The sequence below is a fragment of the Miscanthus floridulus genome, chromosome 9 (assembly GCF_019320115.1).
Source record: "Miscanthus floridulus cultivar M001 chromosome 9, ASM1932011v1, whole genome shotgun sequence".
NCBI lineage: Eukaryota > Viridiplantae > Streptophyta > Magnoliopsida > Poales > Poaceae > Miscanthus > Miscanthus floridulus.
In genome coordinates this window covers 107,725,798-107,740,298 of record NC_089588.1, presented here as the reverse complement: position 1 = coordinate 107,740,298, position 14,501 = coordinate 107,725,798, and the positions used below count along the sequence as shown (strand labels likewise).

General features: G+C 45.2%; 1 protein-coding gene, 1 long non-coding RNA gene and 1 pseudogene across 2 annotated transcripts; 2 read left to right on the top strand and 1 right to left on the bottom strand.

Annotated features, from left to right (window-relative positions):
* The first annotated feature begins 445 nt into the window (after positions 1–445).
* On the top strand, positions 446–5,540 carry LOC136480524 (rust resistance kinase Lr10-like; annotated as a pseudogene).
* A 735-nt stretch (positions 5,541–6,275) lies between these two features.
* On the top strand, positions 6,276–9,883 carry LOC136482580 (uncharacterized). Its single transcript, XR_010765127.1, has 3 exons — positions 6,276–6,662; positions 7,328–7,472; positions 9,318–9,883. It is a non-coding gene; the product is annotated as an uncharacterized lncRNA (long non-coding RNA).
* On the bottom strand, positions 7,822–9,308 carry LOC136482579 (thaumatin-like protein). The gene is made up of 2 exons (XM_066479805.1): positions 8,248–9,308; positions 7,822–8,062 (listed from the first exon to the last, which is right to left on the bottom strand). The coding sequence occupies exons 1-2, from the start codon at positions 8,836–8,838 to the stop codon at positions 7,967–7,969; spliced, it is 687 nt and encodes a 228-aa protein (XP_066335902.1). The 5' UTR covers positions 8,839–9,308; the 3' UTR covers positions 7,822–7,966.
* Positions 9,884–14,501: the final 4,618 nt, after the last annotated feature.

Below are 14,501 nucleotides of genomic sequence, written 5' to 3'. Positions count from 1 at the left end.
CATTTTGGAAACACTGAGAAGAGAAGAAGGATTCGGCAGAGCCATCGAATGGGGAATATTTGAAGGAATATTACCCTGACGTTTGGATTAATACTTGACAACCAATTTGCTCGGTTGACAGCTCTAATAGCCGATACCAGAAGGGTATCGCTTCTCATGCGAAAATAAACCCAGAAGGGTAAAAGCCGGTACAATGTGTATCGCCCGCAGGAGCAAAGCAAACATTGATAGAGTGATGCATATAGTATGAAGTACGAAACAAAAAGAAAAATCACTCAAGATAGAGGAATTGTTTGCTAATATCACCTATTACAAACTACGGGCCAGAAAACACTTTGACTATTATATCATCAGCCTAGGAGATAAAGGTTACAGAGTTGGCGGCGTCAGAGAAATCCTCGACCAGGCGCTCATAATCTCTAGGGTATCCGGTGGCTGAAGCCCCATGGGGAAGAAGTCGAAGATCGTGGCCGGAATGAACTTGCGCAGCAGCCAGCGCCATGGCAGCACCATGATGAACGCCATGAAGAGCAACTTCTCTGCCACGGTTTGGGATGTCATGCAAGCAAACCACTGGAACGGCGCCCCTGGCATTGACAAATCCCGCCGCATGGTCCGTAGCTAAATGGAGGCTTTTCAGTTGAGCCGATAGATCTAAAGGATTTAAGAAAGAGGTAATCAGGATCTTGGAGGCAAAGGTTAAGAAGACATAGAAAATTATGATGTCTCACCAGCGATTCTGGCTTCAGCCTTGGCCAGCCTCTCCCGCACCGGGTTGGCCTCAGGAGGTGAGCGGTTCTGAACTATGGCCAAAGCCGACTCCGCAATAGCGAGGCATTCGGCAAGTCTCTCGTCGGTCTGGTTAATGGAAGCGATCAAGTCATTGTTATCTCTCAGCCTCCTCGGATAGCAGGGGAGTTGGCGACAAATTGGTGCTGAGGATGACCCCAAAGGCTGAGCAGAGTTGGCCCTCTGCTCTGGGACGATAGGAACATCGCCAGTTGCACCCTCTTGATGGTGGATGTGCTAGCGCAATGATGTAGATCCATCGAGGGCCTCCTCAGTAGACCTCTTGCTGTTCTCCATGATCTTAAACCTATGAAAAAGTAGAAACTATACTAAGGATGTTGAAAGTTTGAGATGAAGCGGGTTGTTGTTCGATCCATGGCCGTGGCCCGTATACATATAGCCTAGGAAGGCAAGAAGATAGATTTCGCAGGGGGTGTGAAATTGGAATCAGAAATGGAAGCGGAACGACACTCCAGGAATTTAGGGGACGGATAACGAAGAGATAACAGATTCGAACTTATTACTTCCCCAAATTACAAGATGTCGTGAAACGGATTCAAAGATTTTGCATTGACCAGAGATCAACCTATCAAGGCTTCTATAGATTGAAGGGAATCCGGGCCCCACAGGGCCGAAGGTCGTCGTGAACCGAATCAACATTGGCCCGTTGATAAAATTATGCCCGAGAAGAGAAAAAATCGCCCGCCTAACATATGCTCAGCCGATTTCTCGGTAAATCGAGGAACTATGGGAATGAAGCTTGTGGCTTTCCTGGTGGGCATTTAGTGGAACAAACAAGGGGAAAGTGTCCACACATTTTAGCCCTTGCAAACACTAGAACAGCTTTGCGAACATGGAGAGAAGACTCAGGTGATATCACAAGAATTCTTCTAACCGCAATAGCTGATCCTCTTGCTCGACAAGGCGCTAGAATGAGCGACATAATCACCCTATGCATAAGGATTCTTCTAGCCGCTCAAGATCTTCATAGCAAGAGAATAGACCATGGAGGGTCCAGCGGAGTCGGGGGCACTCGAGGAGACAGGAAGAAGCACATGGCTGAATTGTTGAGTTGCTCTCGCTAGGGTCAGATAAACATTTTATAGCCGACCTAGAAGGATGAATCCAAGTGCCCGTGAAGCAATAATGCTCTCGTAAAAGTTTGAAGCATGGGCTCATGAGCTGATATGGACAGCGACAGACAGTAGACCCTAGACCAAGATTCTCTACCCGTGACGGACCTATCGGGGATACAGACGTGATAATTTTGGAATAAAATTACTTTTCTCCCAAAATTGGGGGGCATGTGTTTACACCAAAATTTGGAAAGAGAGTCGCAGGGACTCGAGGGCTCCCAAGATCATGTCATCAAGGAATCAATTGCGTGCAGATCAGAACCAGCTGATTCAGATGCAAAAACTGGAATCAGCTTTCTTCAGATAGCGCCAGCGGATAACGACGAAGGCTACGATCGGCGCCAGGACAAAGCATGTTGGACTCTACAAAAAGGGAAAGATTAGGGTCCAAGTTATCTTAAATTAGGAATGTTTTCTTTTATGACAAAAAATTGTAACGAATCGTGCTCAAGTAGGATTCATGTTTAGACTCCGGGTATAAATATCAAACCCCGGCTATTGTAAAGAATCAATCAATCAATCCAAATACAAGTCAATTACTTTTTCGGCTTTGACCACCCCTTAAGAGTAGGAGTAGAGTAGATCTCGGCGAGTTCTTCAGCGAGTACGGCTGCATCGATCTGATCGACCTCCATTGCTTGTCTGAAAGTGCCGTCATGGTTTATACCTCTGTTCGTATGGCTGCATCGATCCGATCGCCCCCCACTGCGGCTCTGGTATAAGCTAGTTATTGACTCTTGTTTAATTCAAGTATGACCTGTGTGATTCTGCCTCACACCCCACTGCTTGAATTAAATCAAGGTCAAGTTATCGGCTCTATCTTAGAATGGTAGTCTTTGATAGATTCATTAAGTTACTGATATTGCTTATTGCTTTCATTATTTATCTAATTACAGCAATATCACTCTGCCCAATTGAGATTGATTTAGATCGGCCTTATATCTTATTTGACCCATCGTTTGCTAACCTCAAACTGATCTAATCTACACCTTAGACGATGAGTTATGTTTTATCGGCTGTTTTACATTAATCTTAATCATGCATAACGTGCGGTTAAGGCATGTTGCGTCTTGAGTAGATCTATTGGCTAGCGAGAACCGTTCTACGGCCCGTTATCACAGCCTGTGTGATTCTGCCTCACACCCCACTATTAGCACCGTGGAGTGGGGATCGTTATTTAGTATATCTATTCCTGGTAAGACATGACTTTAACTGTGCGTTATGCCTGAATCGGCTGTTTTAGCCGATATCGAGTGCTTTCACGAACAGTTCGCATCACGAGACCATTGAAGTAAAGATAGGTTGAAAGATATGTTAGCCCCATGATCTTATTATTGTATTACGGCCTGCATGATTCTGCCTCATGCCTCACTGATATTATTAATGAGTTAGGGTCGTCGAGTCTATCGTTATTTCTACGGCCTGCATGATTCTGCCTTATGCTCCACTGGTCATGGTAATAGATGAGATCTAACATGTTCATTAGATTTATCTTTATTAAACGGTTAAGTGGTGTTGAATTGTTTCTTTATATAAAAAGAGGTTCGGTTACTTGTAATCATTGGCTTGACATAAACCAATCATTGTTGATATCTTATTGCCATTGATTCATATTTGCTAAAACAATGATATTTATCCTGAATGATAACCGATTCTTCTTACACAACCCCATGAGCTTTAACCGATTTATTCTCATGAATATGCTGGAATCGACTATTTAGTCGATCTCCTTTCATATCGGCTCTCATAGCCGCACATTCGGGACTGTCTAGCAACACCGGCAAGTTCTGCCCTTAATTACTGATGAACTTTCTCTCCTTGTCAATTGCAGGGTCAAATTAACTAGCACGTCTCGGGAGGATTGCGCAGGATCGACCATCCCTGCGCTGAAGCTAGGCGGATCTGCTCCATCAAGCGGACCCTTCCGACTTGCTGCGTGTGTCCTTGGCACGGAACGAAAATTCTGTGGCGACAAGTTTTTTTGCACGTGGATTTCATCCCCATATCCTAATTTAGGCATATGATATTTCTTCTATTTGATGGATTTTCCGTGCCCTACTTGCTTGTAGCAGGGAACTGTTGATGAGTGGTTTGATTATGAGAAATCGGTTTTGTGCTCCATTCCATGACTCCATCCAGGAGCCAGCGGTGGTGTCAGCAAAGGGGGTGGCTAATGATGTAGAGCATAGGTAAGCAACTCACCTTCAGCTCACTACCTATGCCAAAGAGATAGTAACAAGCGTTAAGTGGTGACCGTGATTTGTAAAGATTGACATCTGATCTCATACTAAAATTAAATTTTTGTCCAATCCGTATCAACATCTCTAGAGGAGTACTGTCAAGTGTCCATATATCATATAGGTTGTAAAGTATCTACAGCCTTTCCAGCTTTTTTATATTTCTCACAGAGCACAAACTCACTATGGAGTTCAGAAAAGATACAATATATCTACGTACAACCACATTTTATACGTCGATCCTAGTTATTTTTTTTCCATGTAGTAATTTTTAAGGATTCATCCTACCAAAATTTAATGTGATTCTAATTATCTACAGGAAGGAGGAATACTCCATCTCTTTACCTCCTTTGAAATGCCTCTATTTTTGGAATATCATTATGATTGATATATTAATGAGAATGTGATGTAACAAAGGAAAATGCATTTTGTTGTATATAAAGCTTCATCAATCGCAGTCCTTTTCTCTGAGAGTGATATATAAATGGTGTTCCCACTTCCTCCTTTTCAAAAATAAAAGATATGTGTTAAAAAATTATTAGTCTTGTAATTAACAATGCTTCTTTTATATTTTGCGCCACTAGATAAGTAAATAGATACATTAAAGTGAATGCAGTCCTTTCTACTCCACGTTGATCGGGGTAGCCTAACCTTGGCAGCTACGCGGCATTAGTTCTCTTGATAGATATATCTTGTCAGCAGAGAAGATTTTTTCTTGGGACAAGCTCAATGAGATTGCTTTAGGCATTGCAAGAGGTATTGAATACTTGCATCAGGGTTGTGATATGCAGATACTTCACTTTGACATTAAGCCACACAACATCCTTCTCGATAGCAACTTTGTCCCAAAAGTTGCTGATTTTGGCGTCGCCAAGTTGTACCCAAGGGACATGAGCTTTGTGCCAGCGAGCGCCTTACGAGGAACCATTGGGTACATTGCTCCTGAAATGATATCTCGTAGCTTCGGTGTCATATCAAGCAAATCTGATGTTTATAGCTTTGGTATGCTGCTTGTAGAGATGGCCGGAGGGCGGAGAAATGCAGACCCAAACGTATCAAGCTCAAGTCAGGCATACTACCCGTCGTGGGTGTATGATCAGCTAGCTAATGAAGAAGCGAGTGAGATACCTTCTGCTGCTGTTGCTGATATGCATGAGTTGGAGAGGAAACTGTGCATTGTTGGGTTGCGGTGCATTCAGATGAAGCCTCACAATCGTCCGACGATGAGCTAGTGAAGTCATAGATATGCTTGAATGTGGCACCGATGGCCTACAAATGCCTTCTAGGCCTTTCTTCTGTGATGATGAGCATATCGCTGTTGGGGATCCAAACCATTTTTTCCTCTGATCTGACTGCAGTCCCAGAGGAAGATGAGTGAAGCATTCCTATATGTTTGTGGTCTGGTACTATATAAGGTGAAGCATTCGCTTGTGAAACACCGAAGGTGGTGGTCGTTGCTGAGTCCTAAGAAGAAACTGCAGCGAAACTGCAGCGAAATCTTGAAATTCTCCTCTGAGCTGACAGCGATATCTCGAAGGAAGATGAGTGAAAGTCTGGTAAAGATGACTAGTCAAAATCTAAAGACTTTTGGGTTGCCTTTAGTGAATGGTCTACAATAAGTCAATGGTCAATGGTCTGCAAGCCAGTGGAGACTCAATCCCAATGAATCCTCTCAAACCAGTGGGAAAAAAAAAAAATCCAAATGGAGACTCACTTCTCAAACAAGGGGAGTGGTTGCAAGTTGCAACTAGATTATCTTCCCCCAAACTACTTTACGTGCGTGCACATGCACAGTAGGACGAACATGGACCAAGAAGAATTAGAATAGCATTCGTTGGTTCTTCCAATATTACACTTACAAAATTGATAAGAAATCGATTTTGGTGAGGCTGAGTGATATCTTCTCTTGATGCAGATGAGAAAAATAATAGAGGCTGTCATCGCAGCATCAAATTTAGCACTTTTTTTTTGAGAATTTTTTTTTTCAAATTTAGCACATGACCCAACATGTCCATCAGTTCATGCACCACGAACAAAGTAGCCCAAAATATTCACTCACCGCAGCCCACCTTATTCAATTCAAGGCCCACTCAAATTGGACTCGATTATTCCTTGGGGCTCCAAGTGCCCCCACCGCACCACTACCAACGCCACCCGGCGGCGCTGTGGCCGCAGCGGCGGCGGCGGCGGCGGAGGCTATCCCCGAACGGCCGAACCATTCGACGAGGCTCCATATCGGCGTCTCACACATATCAGGTCAGGCAGCAACGCCACCCACCCTTATCCGGCTACCCCTCTACTCAGGCGAGGGCCTTCCGATGGCAGCTTGCTGTCTTGGTATACGCGGCCGGCGGCCACCAGCCCACCAGTGCTGAGGGGATCCGGCAGGGTTCCTGGAAAGGAAGGCTACGGCACGTTCGTGAAGGATATTACTGACCACATGGGCTGAGGCATTTGTGTCTGCAAGCTTCAAGACTCCATTTTTTTACCCCAGATCCAGGTAATAATTCCTTTCCAATTCCCATACAAACGCTATTTTGGTACGCAAATTTTCTTCCAGCCTGTGTGATTGTTTGCTTCGTTGTAGCCAGTTAGACGTGCTATCAAAAACATTGTTAATAGACTATACGAAAATTGAGACAGGTCTGCATTTCAAAGATATGCTAAACTGAATTCCTCATCTGGTGCACAGCATGTTTGCCATGTTACAGTACTTCGAAAGTAAAATTATCCCAATATGTAGTGGGCTCAGATTATTTTAGCCTACAAAGAAAATGAAAAATACAACAGAGCGTGGCCTTCTTTTGGACAGAGTTTCGTGCGCATGATATCAATAGATATCCTCTTGGTGATTAGCCATTTCACCTTGGGGCTGATACATCAGAGGCAAGAGGTGGAGCTGAGAAGCTCACATTTCCAGCAACACCATAGATTGTTTGACTTGTTGCAACAAAGTTATGATCTATGTTGGTTTCCACATTCATGGTACCCTCCAAGACCTTGACAGCATCGGACATTTGAGGCCTTCTTTTGCTATCAATTTGTAAACACCACATTGCGAGCTTCATCATTTGTATTACTTCTTGCTTGTGTACTTGCATATCATTATTGTGCTCATCCATCAAATCTGCTAACTGACCATTCTTCACCTTTTCTTCCAATAAGGTAATGAGATGTACGCTCTCTTCAGATCGGGAAGTGTCAAGGTTCTTCCTTCCGCTGATGATTTCCATTATCACGACGCCAAAACTATATATATCAGCCTTCTCTGTGATTTGTGACGTCAACCATTCTGGAGCTAAATACCCAGGTGTACCTCTCATTCTGGTCATCACTTGGCTCTTATCCCTATCAATGAGCTTGCATAGTCCAAAGTCAGAGAGTTTAGCATTGAAGTTGTCATCTAGCAGGATATTTTGTGGTTTGACATCCAAGTGAGCAATTCTCATCATGCACTCCTCATGAAGATAACAGAGGGCCTTAGCTATGTGAGTAATAATCTTGCATCGCGTTCTCCAATCCAGAGGAAGAGTGTTATTCCTATGCCGGCAATAGATCCACCTATCCAAGGATCCTTTGGGCATGAACTCATAAACCAAGAGCCTATGTGATTTCTCTGCACAGAAACCAATCAGCCTAACCAGATTAATATGGTGAATTCTGCCGATTGTCTGCACTTCTGCCGAAAATTCTCTCTTTCCTTGACCAGTTCGATCCAAACGTTTCACTGCAATCATGTCCTCACCAAACCGTCCCATGAAAACAGTCCCAAATCCTCCTTCCCCTAGTTTGTCGTTGAAATCCTCAGTTGCTACTTTTAACTGTTGAAATGTGAACCTCACTGGTGTTCCTTGTAGGTCCCTGTAATCTTCCACTTGCTCCATCTCCCGGTGTCGTGCTCTTCGTTTGCACATGAAGAAAACAGCAACGCATAATATTAGAAAGATAAAGCTGCTTATAGTAGCTAGAATAACAACTACTCGGCTTCCTGAGGATGATCTCGTCCTTGTTGCCCCAGAAGGTGAAACCACAGGGCTTGATGATGAAGGTGTTATCTGGATTGTGGGTGGAGGTTGAGGACTTACAGTTGCAGGCATGGGTTTTAGATCACTTGGGGGACAGAAGACAACCTCGTAGTCGGTGTTCCCTCGGCAGGCATGAGTTTTGCTATTGTCAGTAGGCACCTTGAACGCGTCTGGGCACTGTGACTCGCTGTTTCCCTCACAGCGTAGCACCATGCTGCATTCTGGCCCTTCCTTGGCCGACAGGAGGGCCATAGGCAAGTTGAAGCCATCGATCATGGTTAAATCAAAGAAATCTGTTGGGCCACCGAGTGAGAACTCTGCAAGTGCAGCAGGCGGTTTGGGGCTCAACGAGCACGAAAGCGCGCCAGCACAGTCAGCCGTTTCACATGCCCCATAGCCGCTACTGTTGAAGTTGCAGCCTGTGCGCCCCCAGATGCGCCCGTTTGTGGTGCCGGCCGGCACATTGAGGATCCACATGTCCCCAGATTTGAGCTCTGAGCCACCGCCGACTGGCGTGGCGGCTGGCCACACGGTGTAGCTGCAATTGTTGATGATGCTGAATACGGCGGCATCATCGGTGGCAACGAGTAGTAGTAGGAGGAGGATAGGGAGGAGACGGTGAGCCAGGGAGGCGGCCTCCACCACTGCCATTTTTCTTAGTAGCTTTCTTATGAATTGCGAGTTGTGACTCAGTGGAAGAATTGATTGGTGCAAGGAACCTCGTTAAAGAGGAAACAGCAAATAGTAGTTGATAGGTAAGTGTTGGTGGAAAATTCCAAACATTATTGGCTTTGCCTGTTGAATTTGTTCCACGGTGTGCAGTCAATAACGTAGCGTACGAGCTAGACTGCTTCTGGGGCTTGATTGTCATTGTGTACGAAGATTTGAATGGACGGGAGATGGGATATTAGCTGACTGCTTTGACTTCCAGTACAACAATTTTTTTCTCCTGTTATTGCTAGGGTTGGAGTAAAAAAAGAAAGTATCCCAAATAGCAGATAGTACAAGTGAAGAAGATATTTACTGCTGCTTAATGCTACTTGATTTGATTAATCTTATGTTAGTTATGTATTCGGTCATTGTTACTTTGATATTTCCTAATCGGCTTTCTGTTTTGTTTTGGCACTCAGAAAACATGGAGCTCTGGAGTCTGGAGTCTGGAGTCTAGTCAGATATTCAGAGGCAGTAGCATGGATCCGGCTCAAGGTTTGGACACGCCGAACCTTGACTGGCTGAAGGTCAGTGTCTGCCGTGAACCAAGGGGAGGTCTTGTTGACCACAGCTTTGTAACCACCTAACCGGGATGTTGATGTTTCATCCCTCTACTTGTAATAGCTTGATTGGTCTTAGCTTTGACCGGCTAGTTCTTCGAGAATACCTACACCCAGAGTATGTACTCTGTAGGGTAAACGAGGGGCAGCTATGCGTGGATCCAGCTCAGAGTTTGGACTGCCTGACTGCCTACTGGGCTGTCTTCGGCCACCACAACTTGTGACTGCAAGGTGTCGCGCTCTACTTGTAACAATTGAGGGGTGTTTATAGCATCTAGCTAAAGTGCAAGGAAGGGAAAATTAGATGTGAGCAGTGTAACAAAATCTTCCTTCATGCATAAACTAAGGATTGTTTCGTTATGTGGCACTGGTTAAATTACACTTTTCTGTACTGACAGTTGATATCACACCCCTGAATAGGAAACTTGTTATGAAGAAGAGATCAAAATTCAGAGTCCACCTTAACAAGTAAGGTAGTGTTTAGTTCCCAAAATTTTTTAAGATTCCCCGTCACATCGAATCTTGGACACATGCATGAAGCATTAAATATAAATAAAAAATAAAACTAATTACACAGTTTAGACGAAATTCACGAGACGAATCTTTTAAGCCTAATTAGACTATGATTGGACACTAATTGCCAAATAACAACGAAAGTGCTACCGTACCATTTCGCCAAAAAATTCGCCAACTAAACAAGCCCTAAGGAGAAAGCGAAAATCAAAGAATGAGCTACACACGCAACATACTCCAAATAACTGGAGATTTCAGAATGTAATAACACCCGATCCATGTGGCTCGCATGAGATTACATTCAATTTGCATGGCTTCAAACACCCACGCTGCAAATTTACTTCGCTCTGTGGCGTTCTTTGATATTTTCCCCTACTTGTTTTCCTTAATTTCCTTTTTCATTAAAAAATCTCCCTTAAATAAGGCCTTGCAAATCGACATTTTTATGAGGGTCTGAAAACCTGGATTTCATAGCTAATAAGATGAAAATATTGACATAGAAAGCACCCACCTAATTCATATAAGGCCAGTCTCAATGGGAGTTTCATAGAGAGTTTCAGGAACATTAATTACTATGCCACATCAGCAAAATTGCTGACTTGATAGGGTCATTAAGAGGGGGAGTTTCATCAGAGGAGAGGGGCCATGAAACTCACCGGGCTCGGTTACCTAGTTTGCAGTGTTGATAACTGTGCCATGAAACTGTGCAAGACTGGCCTAATGGGCCGCTGCTTATTCTTTCTGCCTTTCTGGCGCCCAAACATGTGAAGCCCACTATCCGTTGCCGCCACACGAGGAGCCAGCCCAAATTGGCCAGACCACCTTGCATTCCTTGAAGCCTCAAATCAGAACCTTTCGCGGCGGCGGAAACCTCGTCACCGCGGCGATGTCCCGAGGCGGCGGCGCTTCTACGAGCTCCATCGATTAAGGGTATCTTTCAGCCAAGGGCGCCTCATCTACGATATGAATCCGCCTCGTCATTAGTACGAGGTTAGTTTTTCTGGAGCCTTCTAGGTATGGTTTCCACTGTCAGTAGTCTTGCCTTCTGAATTCTGATGGTAAATTAACGCAATAATGCTGCCGCTGGCCGCTGCTGCATTAGTTTATTTTTAGGTGCTGGATAAGTTAACTGCATAGTGTCTTGACTTGATGCTATTTTAGATGGGATTCATGAGAGGAGTTTTGGGTCGACCCTACGTGGTCATTGGCTTGGTGGTTCCGGCTCTATTGGCCCTTTTCTAATTTTAGGACCGACTCATGCGGCCCATCGGCCTTGTTCTTGTGGGTCGGGTCAGCGACCCAATGGGTCGACCCGGCCCATTCCCATCTCTAGATTCATCAGGTTGATTCAATGTTAAAGTAATGATTGCGCTGTTTAGAGAGGGGTCCGGTGATTTTGGATCCCAAAACTCACTATTCGAAAGGATCCGACCTACGACCTTGCATTCAACTATGCAGTTCTGACTTCGGAGTATGTTGTAGCAATAAGAGCACGTGCCCCAAAATCTGAATCAATATAGGTTATTGTTGAACTCCCTTTTGCTTATTTTAGAACAATCTGCTTGCTTCCTAATAGACACATTTGCAAAATGCCGACTGATAAAGAGAGGGAAAAAAGTTCGGCTAACACTGAGCACACACCAGCTACATAAAACTTTTCTAACAATAACCATGTTCTTCCCCATTCCAATTTCTAAAGCGAAGTACCAACATCTGAAATCTAGCAAACATAGGCTCACTGTATTAGGCTCTGAGAAAGGTAAAAGGCCAACAGGCTGAGGATGAAAATAGATGCAGTTGTGGTAAAATAAAAACACATACGTATCTGTGCATGTGCTTGTGTCCAGAGGATGTTCTCTAATTTTCGCACCAAACGAGTAGGAGCCGCGTAAACATCGCATCCAGGACACGGTTGTAGAATCCACCCCAAAATCAGAAATCTTTGTGAAGAACCGAAACAGCGACCAGGGGAGGTGAATAGGAGCCTCAAATTTCTTTCGAAATATTTAGCCACTGTCTCAAAATCAAACCCCAAAGACAACCACATGAAAGAGGAGTAGTCCACGAGCCAACTAGGTGGCTGGATGTCTATGGCGATGACCAAGAGACATAGCGGGACTCTCGAGAAACAGCCAAGCCAAGCCCTCGACGTAACGCTCCGAAACCAAGAAGACATCACAGGGCCGGACTGTCCGTGGGCCAAGTGCGGACTGTCCGCGGTCTGTGCCGGAATCTCCGTCGGTCAAAACTCCGAAAACAGACGATGAGAAACAGTTCTGGACGCTACTGAAACATGAACGGCGGACTGTCTACGGTCAAGGCTCGGATTGTCCGCTGGTCAAAAAATCTAAAACCAGACCGAGAGAACTAGTTTTGGTCGCAGCTGGAACAGCAGTCCCGGACTGTCCGCGCTCTAGGGGCGGACTGTCTGCGGGTACGGACATCGAACAGCACCAAACGCACAGAAACAAGCCTGACTCCCGGACTGTCCGCGGTCAAGGCCCGAACTGTCCGCGAATCGCGAATCAGCAAGAACAAAGCGCCTGAAAATCGCCAAGAACACAAATTCGCCCGATTTGCGGCTAAATCAAAACCAATTGCCACCAAATTTGAACCAGGTGGGTGAGCTACCTCTAAAAGATCATCACTCAAAGATTAGCCAATCAACGGGAAATTCGAATCACGCGAAGAACACCGGTTTTTCCACTCCGAAAATTGAATCGCCCTGATCTATGAACTAGTGAGGATTCAGACAAATTCCTTCGGTGGAAGGAATCAACTCATGTCCTAGTTCATCCCAAATCAATCGGTTTGACTCCAGACGAGCCACAACTCAAGATCCAAGCAAGAACGTGAGAAGGGGTTGAGAGGAAAAAACAAGAACGCGAAGAACACGAACGAGAATCACACAAAATACTCAAACCTTAAATCCCAGAGGGCACGAGGAGGTTAGGGCCTCCATTCCCGCACAAATCTTCAGTTCGATTACACAGATGAAGTGGCTAAATCATCTGAGGACCTCTCAAGCAAGAAACTAGAGGGAGGGGAAGACCTAGAGAGGGGAAATGAAAATGCCAAGAGGTGAGGGTGATTGGGGCACCCTCGTCCTTATTTAACAGGGATATTACACAAGTCCCAAACTGCCCCTGGATAATTAGAGCGAACCACCTAACCCTAAGGCATTATGGTCCAACTCAATCTTCTGTTGATCGGACGGCCACGTTTCCTGCACAGATTTATTTCGCCTCGACGCAATCTCTGTGATTTCGCCACGTGCCGCCCCATTCCTCCTCGGAACCTCCGCCTGGGTTTTTGCGGCCCAAACCCGAAAACCGTTCACCGGTGGTTTTGCGGCCCAAACCACCAAACCCGCTCGCGAGTAGCGTACTCCATACGCGTCCCACGCTCCTCGACACGTGTCACCACCGTCCTCGACCACCCGGCCGCCAAGTCTTCCAGAGCCTCCGCTCGACTTGCACGTCCGCTGTCTTGACTTGGTCAACACGGTCACTCCTCCATGCACACTTGTGCTTGTCGATGTCCCCAAGTGTCAGCCACCGCGGCTGGTCCTCCGGTGCTCCGGTCCTTCAGTCCAAGCCTCACGTCCGCCCTTCACCGCTCCCGGTCCATCGGCACGGCCCGTCTCTACTTGACCTTCACCTCGCCATCGACCACCGCCTCCGAGCTCTACACCTGCGCACCACAAACCAAGAGATATGTTGCACAACACAACTCACGCCATGGTTAGTTCACAAACTCAACTCAAGACGCGAATCACGTTGACAATCACTCATCACACCGAGAACACATGGGTACCTATCGACCATGTATCCGCACTTTGGATTCATTTGATTGTCTAATAGAATGTTACTTGCTTTCAAGTTCCTCAGGACAATGCATATTTCTGGTTGCAATAAGTTGTGGATGTAAAGAAGTTCTTGAGCAATGCCATCAATTATATTCTGACATATAGGCCATGTCATTGATCCCCACTTTGTAACGTCTGCAAGTATAATGAAGTGCAGTTTATGAATGGCGAGAATTTTTTATTTCTATTTAAGGGGTCGAGGACTGGGGTTGCCATTTGGTGAACAAGCAAACAGCTGAACATACCTTTGAAAATATCGTCCAAGCTCCTGTTGTGCATGTACTCATAAACAAGTATCTTCTCATTTTGTTGCATGCTCATCCCTCAGAGGCGATAGCTAGGACCTCCGAGGTATGGCTGGTGCAGTTTGAGTTGGCAGCAGCTGCTGTGCTTCAGCACCTTCTTCAGTGCAGCTTCTGTCTTCTCTTTTTTCCTTTTTCGTCTCTTTCGCTTGCGGTAATCGACAATTACCTCCTTTGTACTTCGTCTGTGTGTTTCATCTACTTCCTCTTAATGAAAAACGTGCCTCATGGCACGGTCGAGAAAAAAACAACCAATCAGCTTGACAAGATTTAAATGTTGAAGCTTTGCTATAAATCTAATTTCATTTCTGAACTGTTCCAAACCTTGACTAGAATACGCTGCTAATCTTTTGATTTCCA

Coding starts and splice junctions, on each gene's coding strand:
- LOC136482579 (XM_066479805.1), bottom strand. CDS start 8,838: ATGGCAGTGGTGGAGGCCGCCTCCCTGGCTCACCGTCTCCTCCCTATC. Junction 8,063..8,247: donor TAAAACCCATGCCTGCAACT/GTAAGTCCTCAA, acceptor GTGCAAACGAAG/AGCACGACACCGGGAGATGG.